This window comes from Cotesia glomerata, linkage group LG8 (genome assembly GCF_020080835.1).
Source record: "Cotesia glomerata isolate CgM1 linkage group LG8, MPM_Cglom_v2.3, whole genome shotgun sequence".
NCBI lineage: Eukaryota > Metazoa > Arthropoda > Insecta > Hymenoptera > Braconidae > Cotesia > Cotesia glomerata.
In genome coordinates, this window is record NC_058165.1 from 7133676 (window position 1) to 7159492 (window position 25817).

General features: G+C 35.5%; 1 protein-coding gene across 2 annotated transcripts; it reads left to right on the plus strand.

Annotated features, from left to right (window-relative positions):
* The first annotated feature begins 291 nt into the window (after positions 1-291).
* LOC123270216 (vacuolar protein sorting-associated protein 13D) lies at positions 292-25020 on the plus strand. 2 transcript variants are annotated; one of them, XM_044736173.1, is made up of 12 exons: positions 292-689; positions 1608-3658; positions 4694-5504; positions 6846-8473; positions 9081-12872; positions 16006-16941; positions 18025-18217; positions 20327-20509; positions 20600-20830; positions 21005-21031; positions 22833-22993; positions 23067-25020. In XM_044736173.1, exons 1-12 carry the CDS (start codon positions 593-595, stop codon positions 24855-24857), a joined length of 11901 nt encoding a protein of 3966 aa, XP_044592108.1. In that variant the 5' UTR covers positions 292-592; the 3' UTR covers positions 24858-25020. The 2 variants fall into 2 exon arrangements, with proteins under 2 accessions (XP_044592108.1, XP_044592109.1); XM_044736174.1 differs by lacking the exon at positions 21005-21031.
* Positions 25021-25817: the final 797 nt, after the last annotated feature.

A 25817-nucleotide genomic window follows, 5' to 3' on the forward strand; every position in this document is an offset into this window, starting at 1 on the left:
ACTTATGAATTTATTGATGATACTGAAATTGAGGGACATCTGATAATTTTTATAAATTTTTTAACTAATAAATTATAGCAAGAAAAATTTATTCAAAAAATTCTATATTTTGAAACTCTTGAATTACAAATGCAATTTTTTAAAAATAATTTTATAGACCTAGTTTATTATTCAAGAAAAATAAAATAATTGTCAAGTGTTTGTCAATTTCATGTGACATTATTTATTTAAAATTTACCGCGCAAACTAAGTCCACCATTTCAAGTTGCGCGCGCATATAGTTTCGAAACTCCGAAGTATTGCAGAGAAAAAGATAATCGAACTTTGTAGTTTATCTAAGTAGCCAACAATGTTTATTTATAAGACTGTTATTACTAAATCGCTGAATTATTTAAACATAATAACGTGCAAAAGATGTTTATTTACTATCAAAGTATATAAAAAATAATCTAGAACCCGCTGACAACTTTCACAATCGCCCGAAAAATTAAAGTGTCTGTTTTCTAACCTCGATGCTAGAAAAATGACTAAATAAATAAAGAAAAAATCTTGTAATATTTATAAAAACAACAAGTAATTAATAATATTAAACATGTTAGAGGGCTTAGTAGCCTGGGTACTGAATAATTATTTAGGAAAATATGTCGAAAATTTAAACACTGACCAACTTAGTATTGCTCTACTGTCAGGTAACCTATCACTATTATTTACTAACAATCAATATTTTATGACCTTTATTTATTAATTTTATTATTTTATTTTACTTAATTCAGTTTTATCACGTTAACCAACAATTTCACAGAACGGTGATCAGTAAAAGTACTTTTACTCCAAGCACGTCACGCATCAATGACAGAAGCAGATGAGCGATTTTTTATTTTTAGAGAAATTTTTATGTAAATTATTTCAGAAATTTTCAATTTATACTCAGAGTTGCAATAATTTTTCTTTTTTAATCAATTTATTTCAAAACTAAACACTTGACAGATGACAGATGACTGCTATTTTGAGTATTTATATTTTACTCAATTCGTTCCAATTGTGCTAAATAATCTGATGATTTCATCCTGAAAATTAATTTCCTAGAAAATGACGTTTAATTTTTTATTTTATTTAATTATGATACTGAAGTCAGCTGACAACTGTTAATTTTTTTTATTTTTATACCAAATAAATTACACTGAAAAAAAAATACTTCTAAAAATTTTTACCAAGGGCCAGTTTTTCAATTCAAGATAAAATTTTATCCAGGATAAAATTATATTTAAAAGTATATTTATATATATAAAATATATAGATATATTTTATCATTGGATAAAATTTTATCCTGGATTGAAAAACTGGCCCTAATAATTTTTTTCAATTTTCACATGTGGAATTTTTTTATTAAATTTTTTTCACAATAATTTCATTGCTATAAAATTATAAAAAATTTTTAATAGTTGTCAACTTCAGTGGCATGTTTATTTAAAAAAAAAATTAATTATGAATCAACATTATTTTTTTTTTTTTTTTCAATAATTTTCATTCAATATATTCAAATTAAAACAACAGACAGCTCTCTTAGAATAATAATATCGCACTTCAAACTACTTAATATTCCCCAGGTGAAGTCGAGTTAGAAAACTTGCCTCTAAAGAAGGAAGCATTACGCCACATCGGTCTGCCCATAGAAATAAAAGCTGGCTTCATCGGTAAAGTTCGCTTGCAAATCCCAGTCCGTCAAATCAGAACAGCTTCATGGGTGATTGCAATTGAGCAGCTGTACTTGGTAGCCTCTCCAATAAACCTCGACGACTATGACCAAGAAGCAGAGGAACAAATTTTTCAAGAATACAAACAAAGTCGGCTGGATGCTCTGGAAGCGCGCTGGCGAGCCAGCAATGAACGAGACGCCGGGTACTACGCGACCAGCTACAGTTCCTGGATGAACTATGGAACCTCGCTAGTGACAAACATAATAGAGAACCTTCAGCTCAACATAAAGGATGTCCATCTGCGCTTTGAAGACATCACCAGACCCAGCCACCCAGTGGCCCTGGGAATCACGATAAAAGCCCTATCAGCTCAAAGCTGCGACGCTTCATGGACTCCCGGTTCGACATCATGGAACTCGAACGACGCGAGCTTCAAATTGATGCAGCTGGACGGTCTGTCAGTCTACTGGGACAAGTTGACTCCAGAACAGGTTTTTGGAAGTCTCTCCCTTGGAGATCTGGCCGTCGCGATGTCAGATACCAAGTCTGCTGGGTTCGTTCTATCCCCAGTAAGCGCCCGAGCTCATGTAAAGCGCGACCGCTCGGAAAAACCTCTCAGGTCTGTCTTGCAGCCGCGAATTGTCGTCAATCTCCAGCTGGACCAGGTTCCACTGTCCCTTACGGACGTTCAGTACGAACAAATGGTCCAGTGTGTTCGGGGGTTGGAAAATATCGACCACAGACGTCGTCAACGTCGCTGCAGACCTGCAGTTCCTGTTGGAACCAGTCCTAAAGAATGGTGGAAGTACGCAGCTCGGTGTCATCTAGGAAAAGACTCTTTGAAGCCTCGGATGACCTGGCAAGATGTCCTGGATAGAGGTAGAGATAATCTCGCTTATGTAGAAGCCATCAGGAAGCTTTTAGACACTCCCACGATGATTCTAGCTCCAGATGTCAAAGCTTTTAAGGATAAATTTGAGTTTGAACGAAGTTTTGATGATCTTCGAGTTCTCAGGGAACTCGCGATGGCTCAAGTTCGTCCAAAACCTGTCGAAGCTTCATCTAACCCTGAAGCGAGAGGGATTTTGGTCCAGTGGTTCCCACAGTGGTGGGGCTGGCACTCGAAAACTCCTGATCAGACTACGACGGCAAATTCTTCGGCGTTTGATGGAGAATTGCTGGATGTTCTTGCGGACACTATTGATGACAACACGCTTCTAAGACGTGATACTGTCTTCGGGTTGTTTAACTTTACATTGAACAAAGGAACGATCAGCTTGTGCTCTGAGAAAGAGAAAAATGCAGATGGAAGCAAAACCAAAGAAACTAAAATAATTATGGAGCTCCAGTGTGAGCGCGTTAACCTGAGCTACGAGTCGAGGCCAAGATCCGGGTCTCATAAATTTTCTATCAGTCTTGGAGCGCTGTATCTACATGACTTTTTGACGGAGAATTCAATGTTCCCGATACTGCTCCAGCCTCAAACTACTGGGTCGTCTGTGAGATTGAGAGCTTCTTCGGAGAAGCTCCCGAGCCAGCAATTGTTTGAGTTGATTTATGAGAAGAAGCCGCTGCATATTTCGATGGATCATTCGTTGCATTTGACTACCAGGTCTTTGGATATTGTGTATAATCCATTGGCTTTTAAGTGGCTGGTGGATTTTATCAGCAAGCCACATAAAAGTTCTTCCACTCAGAGGCTACAGGCGATGAAACGAAGAACACGACGGCAGTTGATTAAAAATTGGGAGCAGATTTTGGAAGGAGATTTTGTGTACAGGTCGTCTTGGGATTTGAGGTTCAATATTTCAGCGCCTCAGATTCTTCTGGTGGAGAAGTTTAGCGACTCTACGGCAGCTGTTGTTGTTGTAGACTTTGGAAGACTGCATTTGACGAATAATTTTGGGGATAAGAAAGTTGTTTTGAGACCTGGATCCCCGAATAGTGATGAGGATAATGAAGTAAGTGATAGAAGGAATTTTTCATTTTTAATAAGCTTTGTTAACTTTTAATAAATAATTTTTTAACATTAAATTATTTAAGAAATATTTATTAACAGTTAACAAATCTTTTATTAAACACAACTTATTAACTGTTAATAATATTTTTATAAAGAGGGATAGCTACTGTGACGGCCCAAAAAATAGGTGATTTTCTGGAATTTATTTAGTTTAGTAATTTAGTTACGTTATAATCTGTACGAATGCGGTTATCATTTCACGTAGCCGATTTTTTTTATTTTGATTTGAAAAGAAATTGGCGACCGATTAAAAATTTTTTTATATTTTTGCCTTTTTTTTTTGGATTCAAACAGCCTTAAAAGAATCTTAAAAATACAAATTTTGAAAATTAGCTTTGTGCAACCTTAGCCATTATAAATAAAACAAAAAAAATTTTTTTTGATAGTCGGTTAATATTTGTTTGAGTTGCCAATATGATCAGTTTGAAAAACGACGTTTTGAGAAAAAAGCGTTTAAAGTTTTTAGTCTATTTTACTTTACATGACTCTAAAATTATGTATCTCCACATGATGCCATATGAGCGTTCTTCCTCCTTATTTCTAGTGGTGTCCATGACTTTAAAGATTTTTTTATTGATTGTTTTAATTTATTTTTTAGCAGATTCGACATTTTTGTCAGAGCGCTGAGCGAAAATGGTCGGTCTACCTACTCTCACTAAATAACTCCGAAAATTTTTGAAATTTTGATCTAAAATTTTATACACATATTTTTGAATGCATAAATTATGATTTGAGGCAATAAATAATTTTTTTTTAAATTCGTTACCGTGGCTATCCCCCTTAATTATTTTCGAATGATGTTCTTTTCTTCCGAAAAATATTTATCAATAGTGAACTAATTAGTTATATTAAATGAAAAAACAAATTTTTTCCAAATAAATGAATTTATTAACAATTAATAAATTCTTCTATCATTGTTTAGTTAATTAATTTTTTTATAATATAAAATTTTTAATAATATCTATTTTTTTTGCAGTGTCTGAGTATAAAGACGGAGAAAAAAGTGGAAAATGAAGAAGATGATGACGAAGATGAGAGATTTCAGACTCCTTGTTCAACGCCACCAGGTTCTCAAGAAAACGGAAGCGTAGCAGAATACCAAATGATTTCAGAAACTGCATTACACCATAAATTGTACGACCAGTATACAATCGACCTTTCAGACCTGCAAATTCTCGTAGGAAAGGTGAAAGACAATTGGAAACACGCGAGAACGAGAGGCATGAGCACTTTGCACGTGCTGGAGAGGTTTAATATTTCTCTGCAAATTGAAAGGCGCGTTGTGTCGACGATGGACCCGCAGTATCCGTCGCTGACGGTGTCTGGGAATCTTCCGAGGCTGGTGGTACATGTCAACGAGCAGAAGGTTGAAGCTATCAGAACTATGTACCAGTTACTGTCAACCTTCTGGGAGCCTTCGGAACTGACGATGAGCGAACCGGAGAGCCCGAAAAAGGAGGAGAGTGATAAAACTATGTTACACGCCATGATGGTCCAGTTTATTATAGACCAGATGACATTTGAGCTGCAGAGTCGAGGACGCAGTGTCGCGGAATTGCAGGTGTCTGGAGTCAGAGCTGCGATGAGCAAGCGGCTGGCTGATATGAATGTTTCGCTGTCTGTTCATGGACTGCTTCTGGTCGATGCAATGCAAGAGTATGGCCCAGACTTTGAACTGCTGGTTGCTAGTCATAAACATGTGGGTATGGATAGTGTATCGGGAAGCTTGAGAGACTCGGAACCTACTTCTCCGACGTCACCAGTTTCTCCAGGGTCACCTGATCCAGGTAAGTTGGTGTTTTTATTTTATTCAAAGATGTATAGACCAGATTAATCATATGTTTATACTATAACTATAGTTGATAAATTTTATTTGCAACGTGTTATCATTAAGTGATAAGCTTAGAATTGTAAAATGCTTTTTGAAAAAATTCCAAAAAAGCAAGAAGCTTTAAAGGCTTTGGAAACGCTCCACAAGTTTTTTGAATACTCATCAGTTGTTGATAGGACTATGCTTGATTGTAAAATCAAACAAATAATTGTAAGATTATTTGATTTCATTGTAAACTTATCACTATAATGAATTATACTTATACTGTCTATCACTAAATATTTTACATATTATTAAATAACCTCTGTAAGTAAGACAGGCTTCTCCTGTACTTCTATAAGCTAGAAACTTGGATTAGTGAGAAACCTCTGTAAGCGAAAAAAAGAATCACGGTCCCTTGAACTCTCTCTTAATCAGGTTTCACTGTATTTTATATTTAATCATTCAACGTTTTGAAATATTATTTTGGCATCATTAGGTGTATATGTGGCAAAAAAAGGATTAGTAATTATATTTATCAAAAAACAGAGGTCATAAGCCAACAAAAAAATTTATAAACAACATATATTGAGAATATATGAATATGTATGGTAATATATTTTTAATAGCTAATTTTTGGCCTTTTTTTTATATCTATATTTTAACTATAATTGTAATACAGTTGAAATATAAGTATCCTAGGATACATATATAAATAATACTTAAATAATACTAATATATTTCAATTTGTGTAAAAAATATCTACATGATAATATATTTCTAATGTATGTAAGAAGCATTTAAAATATCAGACATAAGTACGTACAAAAATCGAACAAAAGTTACTAATTAAAAATATATTTTTATACATCTTTTATATATTTATTTAAATTTTGAATGTGTTATTTATATATTTTGTATATTTTAACATATATTTATTTCATGTGGTTAGAATTTTTAATACTAATTTACAAGATGTATGAATAAACGAATTATTGCTTACAAGTAAAAAATTATCAAAAAAATTCTTTCATTTTTAACTTTTAATCACGTTTTATTTATACATTCATTTATTGATTTCTGAATTCTGTTTTTTTATTGTTATAATAATTAATGCAATTTTTTGTCACATAGATACATGATAATTTCAGAACAATGCAAAACATTGTATGATTAACTACAAAATGTATAAAAACACAATTGGTTTAATTTCTACATCCTGAATTTTTTATTAAAGAAAATAATTTCTAATAATATTAAGTATAAATCTACTTCAAAATAAAAATTTCAAATTTTAAACCTCACCACATTCTTCTAGGTCTCTCCCGCCGCCTAACCTCTCCAATCGCCTTAACCCGAGCACTTTCAAGCCTAGCCTATGACGTAAAAAACTTGATGTCTCCACGAAACAACTCTCTCAGCGGGATCGAGCCGCTGGACAACGAAGCGCTGATCGTAATCGAGCTAACCCTTATCGAAGACTCTCCAGAAAACCTCCGAGTAGCCAACATCCAGTTCAACAACCTCGACATAATCGCGAACCAAGAAACAATTGTCGAACTAGTGGGATTCATCCACCGTGTCTTACCCTCCAAAGAAAAAAGCAAGAAAATCACTCGCCAGGATTCGGTTGTCAGCCAGTCGCTTTCCGGCAGCTCAACCCGTACCGAGATAACCTTTGACTTCCACCGTCTCAACGTCCTGCTTCTCCGAGCAGTAATGCATGAAAGTCATCTGATCGGGCAAAAGATAGCAACCGCGACTATGTCAGATGCTCGTATCCAAGCGACCTTATCCAGCAACACTTCAATCTCAGGATCTCTAGGTGGTCTGCAAGTCCTCGACCAAACTCTAATTGGAAAGACTCATCAGCGGATCATCAGCGTAGGTCGCGATCCTCTAGCAGACCCAGCACAAACCAATGCTCCATTGGAGCATTTTTCATTGAATCAACCCGAAGCTTTCCGATTTTCAGCCAGTCGTACAAGTTTGAATCTGTCATCTTCAGAAAACCCGATCGTGGAGACAGACATCTCCATCCGAGTTGGCAGTGTCTGGTACACTCACGCTCCACATCTCATTTCCGAGCTTCGTTCCTGCGCAGACGAATTCAAACAGTACATGAGTAACCTGGCGAGGTCAATTGGTGCTGCTGCTACTGACATGGCTATTGGACTGGTCCAGACTGAAGACTGGAGCGTTCCTCAGAGAAAGAGACTCCCCAGTGTGTCAATCATTGACAGCGACCCGGCAGTTTTGAAGCTGAAGCTTGATGTTGTCCTAGACAGCCCTGTCCTGGTGATTCCTAGGGCATCTCACAGTCTCCAAGTATTTGTTGCTCACTTGGGAACTATGTCTCTACAGCATGAACCGTCATCTGACCCGACAGCAAATCAAACTGCAAGTCTAGAAGTCCGCGATATGAATCTCTACTCTCTGGACGTGACTTCCAGAGTGGGAAATTCTACCTCTGCTCTGCCACCTCGTGCAGAGGACACTTATAGCTGCAAGGACTCGGGAAGGCCTATTCTTCATGATACGTCGCTGAAGATAACCATTGAGAAGGTTAATGCGGTGACTTCGCTGCATGGAAGCTGTTTCTTCATTGATCAAGATGTTGCTGCTTTCTTGGACCCGGTTTTTCAGGTTCATGGAGTTGTTACGACTCCGCTCAAAGTTTCTTTGTCCAGGACGCAGTATGAGCAGCTTTTAGACACGGTTAATGCAGTTTTTTCGTTCCCGCATCCTTCTAGAGAGGTTATTCAGCCTGAGAGAAAGGAAACTGAAGAGTCTTCGTTTGAATTATTACTAAAAGTTCTATTCGAGTTGCCGACACTTTGTATACAGTTAAAGCAGGATCATTCAGAGCAGCCGTTGGTTGAACTTTCGATGCAGGAGTTTGTCGTTAAATACGAGAAACTTTCGAAACATGAATCTACTACTCAGGTAATTTTATGTTTTACCTATTTAGACTAGTAGTTTATCTGTCAAGTAATCTATGTAATTAAGAGAATAAGGAAAATTTGGTCTTCAGCGTACTTACATAATAAAATTAATTTATATAATTAAGAGACTTATCGCAAATTGGTTTTGATATTTTTTTCAGCGATAGTTATTTATGAATTGAATAATTGAGAGAGAGTTACTTTACGTCCCTAGGTGTGTAATATACTATATAGTTCAATTTGGTATCATCAGAAATTTTTTGATAAGAATTTGTGCCATTTCACGGTTTTATATATTTATCAGTAGTCAATTTTCAATGTTAAGTTTTTTAATAGTTTCTTGGTTTTATAAATTTTTTCCGTCACACGTGTCCATTAAATTATTTGTAATTGATCCTATAATAATAGCACTACTATTTTCTTATAATTTATTTAAAAAGTACCCAAACTATCTATGTTGAGATTATAAATTTTAAAAAATCATTAAGCTAAAGTTTTTTATAATCCGTAAATCTCAGCGCATAGTAACTGCAGGTTGCTGCTATGATTAATTTCTTTTATTTAAATTTCATTTTAAAGCTTAACTAGCAAATTTTTTATAATTCCAGGTATCATTAAGATCGCTTCTAATGGAAGACTTGCTCTGCCCAATTGGGTCGAGACACCGCTGCATGATGCAGTCATCAGCGCCCACTCGCGCAAGATTACCCTTAGGAGTTTCTAAATCCTGCCCCGACTTTGCGTACAATTGCCGAAAATGGCGAAGCGACTTTTCTCGCGGAAGTCTCCCCGACCGATTAGAAACTTTCGCCTTGTACGGAACCGTACCAGCGCATTGGAGAAAAGCGTCATCTTTAGTCGGCACTCCAAACACTCCACCGCCATCTCCGGGAGCAATGACCTGCGAAGAGAACCTAGTCCTGATCAGCATAACCATGACAGAAATCCACCCTGAGGATCCTGACTCTCCAGCACGTCCAGTTCGCCACAAGACTATCAGCATTGACTTCAACTGTCTCGACCTGATAGTCTCCGTCGAGTCCTGGATGATTGTCCTGGACTTTTTCGGCATTGGTACTAACCCCAGCCATCACATTACCATCCACGAGGCTCCTCAACCTCAGGTCGAGGTCCAAGAAACTTTCGACCTGAAATCTGAGGTCGACATTGAAGTCCGCTCTTTAACTCTAGTTCTTACCCGCACCGACCGCGAGATCGCGAAAGCCAACATCTCCAACGCCAGTACCAGGATAATAAAAGCTTCAGGCAAGACTAAAGTCTCTGGATCCTTGGGGTCAATGTCTCTCCTGGACCTGACTCCCCACGGTCGTTTCTACCGGGAGCGATTCTTGTCTTCTGGAAGAAAAGCTTTGAACTTCCAGTACTCCAGCTACGAAGACGCCCATAAACTCCTCTACGACGCTAAATTGAAGCTCCAGATGTCGGCAGTCCACTACGTTCATACCCAGAGATTTGTCGCTGAGCTTCAAGCTTTCTTCCGTCACTTCTCCCAGCTCAGAGACATAATGAACAACCTTCGCGCTGGAGACGTCGTAGTGATCCAGAAGCAACGCTCAACTCGCCTGTCTCTAGAACTTCACGCTGGAGCTCCGATAATTCTCCTGCCCGTCAGCTCCAGAAGTTCTCAACTCCTGGTGCTTGATTTAGGAGAACTGACTGCTACAAACTCCTTCAACATCTCTGAAGAAGACTCCCAGTGCCTGCTCGACGTGATGTCCTTGGAGCTGGTGAATATGGACGTGTACACGGCTACCAGAGTGAAGAGCGACGCTGAGTCCGACAACCAGACTTTGATCGGTGGGTTCTACGTCAGCAGACTCGGTCCCTCGTTGCTGACCGACAAGTGTCACCTAAGTCTCAGGATCGAGCGAAACCTGGATATTTACGTCAGTCGTGAGATTCCGGACTTGAGTATTCACGGAACGTTGTCGACGATGAACTGCGCGATGGACCCAGCACAATATATGTTGGTGCGAGGATTGCTTGCCTACAATATAGGTGAGAATTTAGACGACATCAGAATGTTTCTAGATGATCTCCAAGATGTCAGCAGCTACTTTGAAGAACCAACAACCGGGAAAGTTTGGACCCGCAGCTGCATTATTCTGGACATTGTCAACGTAACAGTCAAGCTCCATCCGAACCATGGAATCGCTGCTCTAGCATGTGTTAATTTTATAAAATCTAGGTTGACTTTAGACTCTCTGAGCGACGGGTCTCAGGATATCGACTTGGTGTCTCAAGAAATCCTTATTATCGACACAAGGTTCCAAAACGAGCCGGTAAACAAGCGCTCGAATGTATTTACCAGCATTCTCCAGCCGCTAAAGAACTTTGCGGGAATCCCTGATCGTGTTCAAGCAGAAATTCATCATCGAAGACGAAAGAACAACGCTGCAACAACGATTTTACTTCATAGTATGCGACTAACCGCGATTTTAGACTGGTGGGAAGCAGTCAGAGACTTTTTGATGCTGAACTCGACGGAACCTGAGCCTAGTCCAGCTCCAGTGGTAGATACTGAAGACAGTGTGACAAATACTTCGCCCTTTGAATTAAAACTCAATATTACAGATTCTGAGCTGGTGATTGTCGAAGACACTTCACTCTGGGACACCAACGCGGTGATTCTCAAGTGTACTGCGATTCTCTCCTACAGATCATTGCCTCAGGAAGATGAAAAGCCGTTGTCCTGCAGTCTGAGTCACTGCGAACTGTATTCTTGTATCCTAGGAATGGAGGAAGAGACCGCTTTGTCAATAATCGACCCAGTGGGTGCTAATTTTGAGCTGACCCAGGAAAAGTCTTTGGAAATTCAACTTCAGCCACTGAGTATCAAGTTGAGTTACCACGACGTGACCATGTTCAGCAGGATGCTCAGTTCCTTGCCGAAGCAGACACTCTGGGCCAAGCAGCAGTCTCAAGGACCTCCAGCTAACGCCAAGAGTCACATCATGAAACTTTCTGCTTTAGGATTCGCAGAAACTGACTGTGAAGCTGCACTGGATGTTTGCAATGGGCAGTTAGACGACGCTGCGCTTTGGTTGACCCAGAACGCGACTCCTAGTGATCATACTAAAATGTTTCAGGTGATAGAAATCGACTCCAGTTGCCTGAGGATTTGCATAATTGATGACTGCCGAGATGCTGATGTTCCTCTGGTGGAATTAGTCCTTTTAGACTTTTCTCTTAAGCAAGTTCCTGATGGACAAGCTTGTGTCAAAGCAACTTTCGGGATTGATTACTACAATAGAGTTCTCAGCGGTTGGGAGCCTTTTTTGGAAGCTTGGAAGGCCACAGTACAGTGGGAGAATGTCACCAATTCTTTGAATTCCCGAAGATTGCATGTACGTGTTGATTCTGAAGACTCAGTCAATGTGAACATAACGTCAACATTCGTCGAGCTGATGAAGCAAGTCAAGGACAACTGGACTCAAGACTACTCTAGCGCGAACCAAAAAGTTCCCCAGCTCCAGAACTACCGACGAAGATCTCCCTTTGTTCCGTTTGCTTTGAAGAATGACACAGGTTCTAAGTTGTGGTTTAAAACTTTCATCGCAGTCGCTGCTGAAGTTTCACTCACGCGTTTCAGTTCTGAGGACTTTATTCAGCGCGACCGGACTTGGACTGAAGTAGCTTCTGGGGAAACAATTCCTTTTACTTTTGAGGAACGTGGAAAACTTCGGCATCAGTCGACTCACATTGCAAGGCTCCATCAAGTCGCGGTGCTTCTTGAAGGCTGGAGACCTGTTGAACCTGTAACTGTTGATCGCGTTGGTGTTTATTTTAGACATGCCAATTCTGCGGTGACTCACATTGAAAGTTTTGTGACTAAAGCCAGAGTTGTTTTTACGGTTGAGCTTGAAGGGTCTGCTAGAAAGCTTGTAACTGTACGGTCTGCGTTGCAAGTTGTCAATAAAATGGCATACAATGTTGACATACGGCTGGAGAAGTCTCTCGGTTATGGCTATGGATCACTAACTGGGGCAAAGACTCTCCAGGTACCGGCAAAGTCGATCATTTCGGTACCAATTACGCACACCAACGTTCAGATGAGCTTAAAGCCTCAGCACCCCAGTCAAGTTTTCCAGTACTGCATGGAGTCTATAGACTGGACGCTGGCCAAGAAGCCCATGGAGATTGTCGAGACTATTACTACATGTCGGACGAATCAGAATAATTTGTTCAAGATGTGTGTCGCGGTCAGGCGGGAAAATTATCCGACTGATGCTGCGAGTATTGTTCTACCTGCGCACACTATCACTTTGTTGCCGCCGGTCACGTGTATTAATCTATTGCCGCATGAGTTACTCTATCAGGTTGCTGGAGAGAGTGGGAGGATTCCTCCGGGAAGTACTGCGGATTTACATGGAATTAAGGTAAGGAACTGTTCTATCATTGAATGATCAAAGTCATTTGAATCATCAATTTTGTTTTTGTCGAAAAATCAATGTGGAAATTAAATTTTAGAAATCTGGGTCGAATACTAAAAATACGAAAAAATCATAAGGCACCTTTCTTGTAGGAAATTAAATCCTTTACCAAAAAAAGTCTTTGTCAATTTTTATCTAAGGTAAAAGACCCCATTAGTGGTACCTTTAACCCCTATTAGTGGCACTTTTTCTTTCAATGAAAAAATGTTCTGCTTGGAATAAAAATTCAAAATTTTTTTGATCTAAAGGTCTTAAAGATTAGAAATAATATATTCATTATTGAAATTAATGATTTCATTAATTGAATAAGTACTAAAATCAAAGAAAGTGTCAGTAATGGAGTCCCCCTACTAATGGGGTTTTTTACCCTATATCTTATCATTTAGCTGGAATTTCAATTTCAAATTTGATTTCAATCGCCTCCGATTAAATCACGGGTTTAGAAAGTCTGAAATCTAAATTCTGATTTAAATATTGAAAATACGAAAAAATTATGAGAAACTTTTTTTGTAGGAAATTTTATTTTCTATAAAAATGGTCCTTTTCAGCTTCTTTGTATTTTCTCATCTTTTGTATCTCTCATCTTTCAGCCAGAATTTGAACTCAAACTGATATCTTAATGAGTCATCGAAATTCAAAAATTGAAAAAAAAATCCGTAAATACAACATATAATCTAGTAATTAATCCAAGGAATTATTTAAATATCTATTTTTAATAAAATAGCGGGTTGACAAAAAAAAATTATAATTTTCTATGAAAATTTTACCCTTAAATTATCTATTAAAATATAAAATAGGGTAAAGAATCCAAATATTAACCAGTTTCGATATAATGTACATAAATACATTATTTGTAAATTTATTGGAAAAGTTTATGAGCTGAAATGAGTGTTATGCTTTTTTTTAAAGGTTTAACTCACAAAATATAATACTTTTGTTTATAAAAAACATAATCATAAACATTAAAATGTAATAATTAACGTTACAGCCGATTGCTCCGAATATTGCCATTACGCACTAAATATTCACCGCCTAATTTCCAAATACTGATCAGTAGTATTATGCTTACTATACTTATAAACAATTTTTATTTTTAGTTTATAATATTTTCAACATTAGGTAATCTATTCACTGACATGTTAATAATTTCAGTATTGTTAATTGTTCTGGATTCTGATACAATATTATCATCAGTACTCATATTGAAATCAATGACTGAAGCCATACTAACATTAGGTACATTGGATAATTTACAGCACCAATTGTTAACCAGAGTATTATTTCAATTATTAACATGCTTTTTCTGACAAAAATTATTGATAATTAATCTTTGATATTCAATTTTTTTTTTTTTTTGACAAATATTTATTTATTGATTATGAAGTATTTAATCTATACTAATAAATGAAGTCCGTTTTTTTGTTCGGTTATACTGCGAAAACTACTGTACCGATCGGAGTAATAATTATGTCATAAGATGCATCGTGTTTTGGAGAAGGTTTTAGTTTATGATATGTTGATGATTACACGGAAAAAAGTAAACTGTAATAAATAACAGTCGATTTATACTAAGTAATGATCAACTGCTAAAAATTACCATTTCAAACAGTAAAATCGTGATTTTACGATTTACTTTATAATATTTACCATTTAAACGTTACAATTTACTCTTTACATGGAAGAAAATACTATTTCAAACAGTAATATTTGCTATGTAAATGTCTAAAATGTTAAAGTATAATAATTAAGAATTCAGACTTTGATATTTATCATTTCGTACCTAAAAAATGATCTTATGATATGTAAAAAATATAAAATAAAGTTAGTAAATTTCTAATACAAGCAACGTCAATATTTACAAAGTAAAATGGTAAATTTCAAACGCATTTCGACTAATTTTTACCCCCGGCTCAATTTAAGCTCGCCGGAATCCAGGATTCTAACGAGGGTAAATCTAAATTAATTAAACTCGAGAATTTAATTAAAATTATCAAAAATAGAACCTCTTTATTCTAATTAACGAAACCTTAAATTTATACATTTTACAAAAACGGCGATTAAACAAAATAAACCCACTCATACACGGCATTGACAATTTTCATTTACCTTCGTCGGTAAAATTATTCTCCCGTCGTAATTTCTCAAAACGCGTCGCTATTTTCCTCCGTCGGCCCTATGGTGCCCAGCTCCTGACGGGTGACTAGTATCGCCCCGCAGGCCCTACTTCACGATTCCCAAGGGGAGAATGAATAAAATCTACCTCTCCATCACCTACGAATTTTTATTGTGAAATAATGAATTTTTATGAACTAAATTTATTCTATTCGAATATCATTTGTTTAAAATAAATTTTTTAATTATATTGGTGATGTTTATATACTAAGCAGATTTCTTCACTTATGAGATCTGCAATTTTTTTATCTGAAACTTTCAATGCTTATTACAAATTTTTTTTTTTTTTTCATATCAATTATTGTTCATTTTTGTAAAAAGGACATGGGAATGTTATAATGATTGTACATTGAAAGTTACAATGAATATTAGCTAGAATAATTACATGGATAAAAGGGGCATGCCAATTCGATAGAATTGGGAATCTGTTCAAGTCAAAACAATACTCTAATTAAATTTCAAGTTTAGATCTAAAAATGCAATTCTATAAAGCGCCCAGTGGAGCGGGCGAGTAACAACTAGTTTTATATAAATTTTTATAAATTATTTAGTTTTATCATAAATGTTCTTGTCAAACACGGTGAAGTTTTAATGATTAATTTTCACAACTTTCTGATATTTGTACTCAAACTTTTTTTTTTTTTTTTTATTAATACAACTGCATATATTTATGTGCATGCGCAAATTTTTGTTTCAAGTATAATTAAAAATTTATAATTATGTACTGAATATAAAATTAAATTACTAGATTTTTTTTTAATCAAATTGTTGTGCTGTCTGGTCAATATTAGGTTCCTTTACCCTATGTATCGAAATTATACAAAAATCGCTTATTTAAAAATCCTAAATGCATAAAACCCTTTAAAATTTAAACTCTTTAATTAAATAACTAAATCTCAATTTATAGGAAGAACAGCTAGAAATAGCATTTCAGCTCGACGGGTATTCAGGACCAGGAACATTAATTCTTGGGCAAATATCTGGATCTTACGTCTCCAGAATGAAGCTAACGGATGCGAAAGGCAGAATATTATTTTTATACGCTTCAGTGGTCGTAGAAAAAGGCCTGGGTATAAGAATAAACATCACAACACCCTACTGGATCATTAACAAGACAGGTTTACCTCTAGTATTCCGACAAGAAGGCGTCGGAACAGAAGCTGCTGGACAGTTCGAAGAACACGAACGCGCCAGGATGGTCGCTCCTCTGTTATTTTCCTTCAGCGATGAAGAAGCGAGTCGTACATTGTCAGTGCGAGTGGGAAGTAATGTCCATGTACAAGGAATCGCTCAGTGGTCACAACCGTTCCATCTTCAACCAGGAGTGCAGGTCCACCGGCTGAGAATCACTTTAAGAGACGGAAGACCAGACATTGTGTACTTGATCGGTGTGACTACGCGATCTGCCAGAGGACGATACCGAGCTACGACTGTGGTGACATTATCTCCCAGGTACCAACTCCACAATAGGTCATCTTGCACGTTGGAACTGGCCCAGAGATGTTTTACCACCACTGTGAGTCATCCAGACGCTCAAGCTACTTACATTACTGCTATGCCGGATTGTCACATGCCTTTTCACTGGCCAAGATTGGACAAAGACCAGCTTCTCTGTGTCAGGGTCATTGATGTACCCAACTGTATGTGGTCGGGTGGGATTATCATTGACGGAAATCATTCTCTAACAATTAATATCAGAGATAGTGGAGGGAAAATGCATTTCCTGAGGGTTGATGTTGTTCTGCAGGAGAGTACGTACTTTATTGTTTTCACTGATGCTAATACTATGCCTCCGCCGATCAGAGTTGACAATTTTTCGGAAGTTCCATTGACTATTAATCAAGTAAGTGAAAATAACTAGATTGATTTTGATTAAAAATTGTAAATATATTTATTTGATCCATTTTTTAGTTTTATGAAATAATATAACTAATCCATTACTATATAGAGTGTAAAGTACAATGCTGTAAGAAGAAACTTTACACTAGAACTAAGTCGTTATCTCTACTTAAAATTAATTAAGATTATTACCACTAAAAATGCTTATTTTATTGCAATAAAATATTTCAACCTCCTGCTTAATAATTTAAAAACACTAAATTATACACTAAAGTTACTTCGGAGGAAGTTGAAATATTGACTAGAATCTAAGACCGATTAGTCACTTATGAGATAAGTTTATTTTTTTTTTCTTGGTAACTTATTTCACTATTATTGATAATCTTTGTGTTTTATATTGTGTACTTTATATATTTATCTTTTGTATATCATTCTGGTTCTATGTACAGGCGCTTTGCACTTCTATATATCGATACTGCCATTCTAATACGTCGTATCCCACATTTAGAAAATTTTACAGCAAACAGTAAAAATGGTTAATATTTAATATTGATTAAATGGGATTCAATGGATGAAAATATTTATTTAAAAATAGTTATTAAACTATTTGGCCTTTAAATTTTAAATATGGTTTTCATAATATTGTTGGAATAATATTATTTTAATTAAAAAAAAAAAAATCAATTTGTCAAATTTTGTGAAATACGACGTATTGGAATGACAGTATCGATATTATGCTCTGAGAAAAAAAAAATTTTTTTGTCCAGAAAAAAATTTCTTAGCTCAAGAATTGTTTAAAATAAATTTTGGTTTTTTGACAAAAGAATATCAATATCTATCATGATAGTAAAATATTGGCATTAATTTTGATAGATTAACAAACGAATAGGTTCACTTGAATTAAACAAAAAACTTCAATTAATTCGATCAATTTTTGAGTCAAGAAAATATATTCTTGAAAATTATCAAGAATATATATTCTTGTGACAAAAAAATTTTTTCAAGAGTAGTACTTTTTTTTCTCAATGTGCCGGAATTAACAAATCAATTAATAAAAATAAAAATGATAATTGTTTCAATTTTTCAGGCTGATGTGTTGGATAATTTACAGTGGACAGTAAGACCTCATTCATCGGTACCATATGCTCTTGATGAGCCGACTCAGACGGCTAATTTAATTGTAACTGCACCAGGAGGTGTGACTGCTTCGTATGATCTCAATGTTCTGGGAGAAAATCGTGGACTGACTTATGAAAATTTTATTTACATCGCATTTACTGGTAATTACATTTACTTAGTAATTCATTTCAATTATAATCTTTACAAATAAGAAGATAGGAAAAATTTGCAAAAAGGTGTTCGACGGTGAGCAAGATATCTCTGGTTTGGATTATGTTAAATGTAAAACTCCAAACAATTTATTTAGTATATAGATTAATGGAGATATTAATTGATGCAATAGTCAAAATTTTAATTTTTGACAAAATGGCAGCTTCTCAAAAAAAAAGTTGCGATTTTTTTTTAAATTTCCCACTTCAAGTAGTACAAAAAAATTGAAATATTTGTCAGAGATCTTATTCCTTCGATTAATACTCGGGAAATATGTTTAAGAAGATTGTGTAAGAATTTGAAACCGATTGATCAAGCCGTTTTGGAGAAATCGTGCTCACCGACTTTGAAAACATCGTTTTGAGAAAAATGCGTTTTTATATGCCCCGCTTACTTTCGAACGCCCGGAGACATCCTTACGAAAATGCATTTATCTTCAAGAATATTTGCCAGATCGAATTGAAATTTTCAGAGAATGTACTCAAATATAAGTACATTCTAAAAATGCAAAAAAATCGATTTTTGAAAAATTTTAACTAGGTATAACCCCTTATCAGTCAACAGGCTCTCAATCATTAAAAAAATCTTAACACGAAAGTAAATAGTCGTTTTTATAAATTAATTAGTTTATTTTTAACCAAAGTATAAAAATAAAATGTTAAATGTCAACTTTTTTATCGTCTCCAATAAAATCTTTAATTAAAACTCGATAATCCTGAATCTTCACTAGAGTAAATGCGTCATCTAAATATAAAACCGGAAGAGTTGACAAACTTAAAAGAACTTCAATAAAAAATTTTGTTAATGGCAAGATATCCTGGAGAAAAATAAAAATAAAAAAAATTAATAATTGATAATTAATAAAAGAACGTACCTGAGTATTTATGAAACGTATCCGTAAATATTCTACACCGGTACCGATTACGGAAAACACCAGCATCATAATAAGGATGTAATTCATGACAGGTACTGATTTCGGAAGAATAATTCGGAAACTCGGACTGAACAAACTTGTACCGCTTTTTGTGGTCTCTTCAGTCTCACTATCATTATCATTAGTAATTATCTTACTTTCACTCTCAATACTGTCTAATTTGTACATTCAATTTTTGTCGTAGTAATCCACAAAGATACTCTCAATAACCATTTGGTATTTTCAATGTTTAATTCAAACGTATGTGAATTTGAATATTGTAATTGACAATATTGAAAAATCATCAAGTCAAAATTTTTTTTATTAAGGAAGTTCGAGCGTAACTAATGAGTCAAAATAGTGTTAAATTTTTTTTTTAATTTTAGATTTCCCAATATCCGTAAAAATTCTTTATTTTAATTTAAAATAATTTAAACAATTTAGTAATTGATAATTTTTACTTATTTAATAAAGTAAAGTAATAAAATAACTTTGGTATTTATTACTTGCCGGAATAAATAAACAGATTTGGCAATAGTGCACTTGATTATACCCATAATTGAGACGTGGATGAGTGTGTGAGTTAAACATTTCTCTCTCTGTAACTATATTTCTATCCTTTTCTTTTTTCTCAGCTAACGTGATGTTGTCAAATCTTTATTCGAATAAATGGCTGACGATAAACGAGTTACAAACATAAAATTTGATTTTAAATATTTCAAAAATTATATCGGTAATGTATTATTATTAAATTGTTTTTATATTTTGCAATAATCCAAGTTTCTTGTGTATAGTTTTTTATCCGTTAAAGTTGGGAGGTTAATATTGAAAAAAATAATTAAAGTCTCGACAAAAGTTTGTCAGCCATAAGAGCCCGTGTATAAGGAGATAAAATATGTGATTTTTAAAATTTAATATCTAAGTAACTAAACGGTGAATCTTTTTAAAGTTTTGGGATTAAATAAATGACGTATTTATTTATACCTATACTTAATTTCAAAGCTCAAAGTTGGAAATTATTTTTTACATTAGATTCGCTCGAACTTCCTTAAGAATTCGTAATTCTTGGCTGTCACATAGTGATTGCAGTTTGTTATTATAATGCATATAAATTGGAAGTCAACAATTTCAAAAAATTTTATTGCAGGAACGTTTAAAATAGACGGAGATCTGGGAACAGGAGAAAATGGACTAGATCCATTGGACGTAGAAACCCAGAGACTGGTTCTGGAAGCTGGACCTGGAGGTTGGGTTGCCCTAAGGCGAAAGCAGTATGGAGCTAGATCACAGTTATGGAGAATGACTGGTGATGGCCAACTTCAACATGAAGGTAGTTGAATTTTATTTTTTATGTTTTATTTATTGCTATAAATATCTAAAAGTGTTACAATTTATGATATTAATAAATAAAATACTGCAGGTTCTAGTCCACCGCGTGATAAACATTCAAGAACTCCAGACACTGTCCTAGTCCTGGACATAGCAGGTCCAGCACCTCAACCATTCAATTATTGCGCACTTGCCCTCCGGAGACCAGACCCTCGACGCAGATCAACGCAAACTTGGAGGTTTACCGACGACGGACGTCTTTGTTGTGCTCACAAAAATATGTGTGTGCAATCTAAAGACGGTTTTATGGGCTTATACGAAGGTAATTTTTAAAATTCACCATTAATTATTTTTTTTAATTGATTTTAATCAGTTGGAAATAATTATGAAATTTGAATTGTGTTGGCTTAGTTGCTTAAACAAACATTTATATTCATTTTTATTGTTATATTAATTAATAGATTGCAAAGAGAAAATATACGATAAATTTTTACAGGCGGCAGTGTTGCCCGTTGGCAAATGTGTACGTATTAAGTAACAATTTCACGGATTAAATATTATATATTAATTTTTTAAATTTATTAATTAATAATAACACAATCCTGACACTTAATACTTAAACCAAATACAATCCAGATACCCACTCACTTGTATTGTCATTTGATATCGCGATACAAATGTCATAAGGACGTATATTTGCAAAAGATATCTTTGAAAAGACATAAGAGCGTATGAAAAAATAATTAATCGACCATTAATAAATATTTTTTTTAAGAAAAGTATATTTATTAATGGTTAGGAAATATTTGTTAATAGTTGGTTAATTTTTTTTTTTGAGGTAATATGCCTTGTTAACGATAAGATCATTCATAAACAAATCATATCATAACTTTTTATAATAAAGATACGATACACTAATTATTTATTTATTTCAATTCATGCTCATTGAGCATTTGCATTTTGCTTACATCTCAAATTACGCATCTTTTACAAATATCATAATATAAATTTTAGCTCTTCTGCTTAAAATACTTTTTACTTAAATTATTATTACAGAGAAAGGTTCCTAAGTGTCTGCCTCCGATTTTGATGCCGCTGAAATATGTTATTCTACGTCGAAGTCTAAGCGACACGTATTTTTTTTATCGGCGGAAAAAAATTTTTAGGGGATAAAACCAACCCCCAAAGTTGACCCTCTTAGAGGGTCAATTCCAGGTTTCATATACTTATAGTCAATATTTTTGCAAACGACCAAGTGAGTTATGATCTAGAACAACATATTTCAGCGGCATCAAAATCGGAGGCAGACACTTGGGAACCTTTCTTTGTAAGAATAATTTAAAGTAGTTGTCGTGGTTAAGGCATACCATCAAAAAATTCTAAATTTTTGTATATTTATTAATGACATGATGATACAATTACCCTTAAAATTTGAAGTCGATTGACCACCGATAACCCGAGATGAATTCAATTAAAAATTAGATATTTAACATTGAGTGCATACGCTCTCTGCAGTTCTGTACCAGTTTCTTAGTTATGAAAAAAAAACTAACTGTCAAAAACTTTCAAAAAACTGAGTCTTTTAATGTATTTGTTGTGAGTTTAAAAAAAAAATTTTTTTTAATTTTTGACCGTCTAATTATTTATAAATAACGGATTAAAATTCAACAATTTATGAAAAAGTATGTATCTACGGAGTCGGACAGAAACAATTGTATGGGTTGCGCCTCCACGGGTACAGTCTTGTGTAAAAATGATGGATTACTTAGCTACAAGCTCATATACTTTTGCGGCGCGTATAATCTCTAATTTTTTGACAGTATTGTACCATGACAACTAGCCTTAAGTAAAAAGTATTTTAAGAAGAGAAGCTAAAATTTATATCATGATATATGTAAAACATATGTAATTTGAGATGTAAGCAAAATGCAAATACTCAATGAGCATGCATTAAAATAAATAAATAATTAGTGTATCGTATCTTTATTATAAAAAGTAATGGTATGATTTGTTTATGAATGATCTTATCGTAAACAAGGCATATTGCCTCAAAAAAAAATTAAACAGCTATTAATGAATATTTCCTAAACATCAATAAATATATTTTTCTTAAAAAAAATAAATATTAATAGTTATTGAATATTTATTTATATTCAATAAATAACGACCAAATTCTTTAAAATAAATGAATTTATTACCCTTCTATCAGTGCGCCCTTATGATATCCGTACCGCAATACATCACCGCTTACTGCGATAATCATGCAGTTCACTATCCATATCACCAAATTTACTTATTAATCAAACTTATCCTCTCTCACCTAGGGAGTGAAGCCGTACTGGGACCTCAGACCCACTGCAATCCCCCACCAATCGAGCAACGCGTCGGCAGACAACGACTGCGCCCCGGTTCCGGATTTCTATCCGTGCGTGTCACGACCGATGGTCCAACGCGCGTTCTCCAAATCCTAGACATAAAAGAACGCGTAAGTAAATCTACCCTAAATTTTCTCTAATTTATAATAATTTTTAATATTATTTCCTGAATAAAATTTCCAGAAAAAGACCTTCGCACTCCTTGAAGAAAGAGACTGGTCTCACATCGCAGTAGCACAGCGACCAACCCAGCTCGAGGCCGACCGAACATCATCAGAGTTCCAATTAACAGTCAGTCTCCCCTCAGGTCTAGGTCTCTCTGTAGTTTCTCGTCGTCCTGTAGAGGAACTTCTCTTCGCCCGCATAGCCGGAATTTCCTTCGAACTCCTTCAAGTTCCCTTAAACTCGACCCTCAATCTCACGATCTCAGACCTTCAGATTGACAACCAGCTCTTCGAGGCCCAATGCACCTCAGTCCTCTACATCTCTCGCTCAAGTCGACCTGAGTCTGCCGAGCGACCCGCCATCGAAATCTCTCTCGAGAAGCTTCCCTCCAAGAACCAAAACGCGGAGATCTACAAGCACCTGATCGTGACAATCAGACCTCTCTGCGTTCATCTGGAAGAAAGATTAATTCTGAAGCTAGCCGCCTTCCTAGGCACCAATCGCTCTGACCTAGAGGCTCCCGTCGACGAGAACGATTTCAAGGCTCAAAGATTTATCTCCGAAGTATCTGCAGCTCACGCGAAGAGATATTACTTCGGACTTTTAAAACTGGTCCCCAGTCTGGTGAAACTAAGCGTTCTGACCACCACCAAGCTACCAAGAACTCTGCAGTCGATAAAGCGGAAGCTAGGACTCACTCTTATAAAATTCGAAGATGCTTCTATTGAACTTGAGCCCTTCATCAAGAAACATCCTTTTGAGAGCAGCCAGTTTCTCATTCATTCCATAATAAAACACTACAAAGATGAGCTAAAATGGCAAGCAGCGGTGATCCTCGGTAGCGTTGATTTCTTGGGCAACCCTCTGGGCTTCGTCAACGACATCTCCGAAGGAATGTCCGGGTTTATTCGTGAAGGGAACGTCAAAACGCTGATTAAAAATGTCACCCACGGATTATCAAACTCTACTGCGAAACTATCCGAGTCCTTGTCTGACGGTCTTGGCCGCGTGACCATGGACGAGAGTCATGAAGAAACTAGACAGCGAATCCGGTCGCAGACTGTCCACAGTGGCGATCATTTTGTCGCGGGTTTGAAAGGCCTGGGCTTTGGAATGCTGGGTGGTTTAACTAGTGTCGTAAGACAGACGTATGATGGCGCTGCTAGTGAGGGATTCCCAGGATTTATTGCCGGATTCGGAAAAGGAATTGTGGGAACTTTTACTAAGCCTGTTGTTGGTGTTTTAGATTTTGCTACTGAAGCTGCTACGGCGATCAGAGAATCTAGCAGAAGTGCTCACAGGACTATTCCTAAGAGACAAAGGCTACCGAGAGTCGCCAGTGGACCTGCGGGGCTGTTGCCGCCCTATAATGCCCAGCAAGCAGAGGGCCAGGAATTCTTGTATAATATCAACGAGAGGAATTACAATGAATTGTTCGTTGCTTGGGAGAATCTGTGTGCTGGTCAGGAAAATTTGAGAGTCCTGGTGTCGAATGAACGCGTGAGAATCATTTGTGGCAGCAGCAAGACTGTTGTCACTGAAGTTGGACTCGCGGATTTGATCCAGTGTCAGGAGACCCAGAAGATTGAAAGCAATGGCAGTGTTGTTTATTATATTGAATTGACGTCTAGGATTGACTCCGGGATGAGTTTTGATGCTCCTGAAGTCCTCAGGAGACCGAGGGTCAGGTGTGACTCTGATGAAATTGCTAAGAGGGTCTCTCAACAAGTTAATTACGCGAAAGGCATGCACGAAGAGAGAAGTCTTACTCTGATGTCTGATAGCGTTGTTGATGATATTTATTGGTAATAATGAGTGAGTTTGACGTAGCGCTGTGATTTATTGATCCAAAGTCGTTATTAGTGGTTAATAATTCATTTATTGTAATTAACTATTGTAAATAATATTTTATATAGTGGAGTTTTCGAAAAATGCATTAACGGAAATATATGTGAATATATATATATATATATATATATATATATATATATATATTTTTTTTTTTTTTTTATTGCTTTGTCACACCAAATAATCTTCAGTTACCGCTTTAGATGTAAATAAACAAAAAAATTTGAATGTAAATATACTTGATATTTTTTTTTGTTTATTATTGATGAGTGTAAATTAATTTTTATAAAGATGTAAATAAAATTTAAGATTCAAATTGGGGTTTTTTTTATTTAATTTTATTTATTGGCCTAAGTTTCTAGATTCTGCTTCTCTATCGTCAAATTTGGACTAGAACTTGTAATTTTATATAAATACTGACAGATAATATATATATATATATATATATATATATATATATATATATATATATATATATATATATATATATAATTGTAGTTATTCAACCCGGATTACGACGAAGTAGATGAATAAAAGGTGAAAAATTTTATAAACTGTTAAGATGTTGACATCGTGCGTCTCCAGGTCAATTCGTAAATGATCGTCACTGCTAACAACATGGCGGTGGAAGCTATGAAAAAGCGTGCAGCCACGCGCTTCCACCCTCCTTCAATTAATTACTTCAATAAAGCATCGGGAGTCTCACATTCAGGAGCTGTTACCAGGTTCAAAGGTGTCCCAGAGGACCAAGCCAAGCCAAGCAGTCCAGAACACCAGGACCAATACTGAACAGTCGAATATTAGGCTAAGTTCTAGTATTAGTCATTATTTGTAAGGCCATTCCAGGTAATTAGAATTGATGTCTCATTTTAAGCTACTTAAGGGTTAAGACTCACGAAAAGTTGCAAATTCCATCTAGCT

Bases quoted from the DNA above. Each gene is read 5' to 3' on its own strand.
- LOC123270216 (XM_044736173.1), top strand. From the start codon at position 593: ATGTTAGAGGGCTTAGTAGCCTGGGTACTGAATAATTATTTAGGAAAA. The intron at 8,474-9,080 runs GTAATTTTATGT...TTATAATTCCAG, and splicing joins AACATGAATCTACTACTCAG to GTATCATTAAGATCGCTTCT. The intron at 20,510-20,599 runs GTAGTTGAATTT...AAAATACTGCAG, and splicing joins TGGCCAACTTCAACATGAAG to GTTCTAGTCCACCGCGTGAT.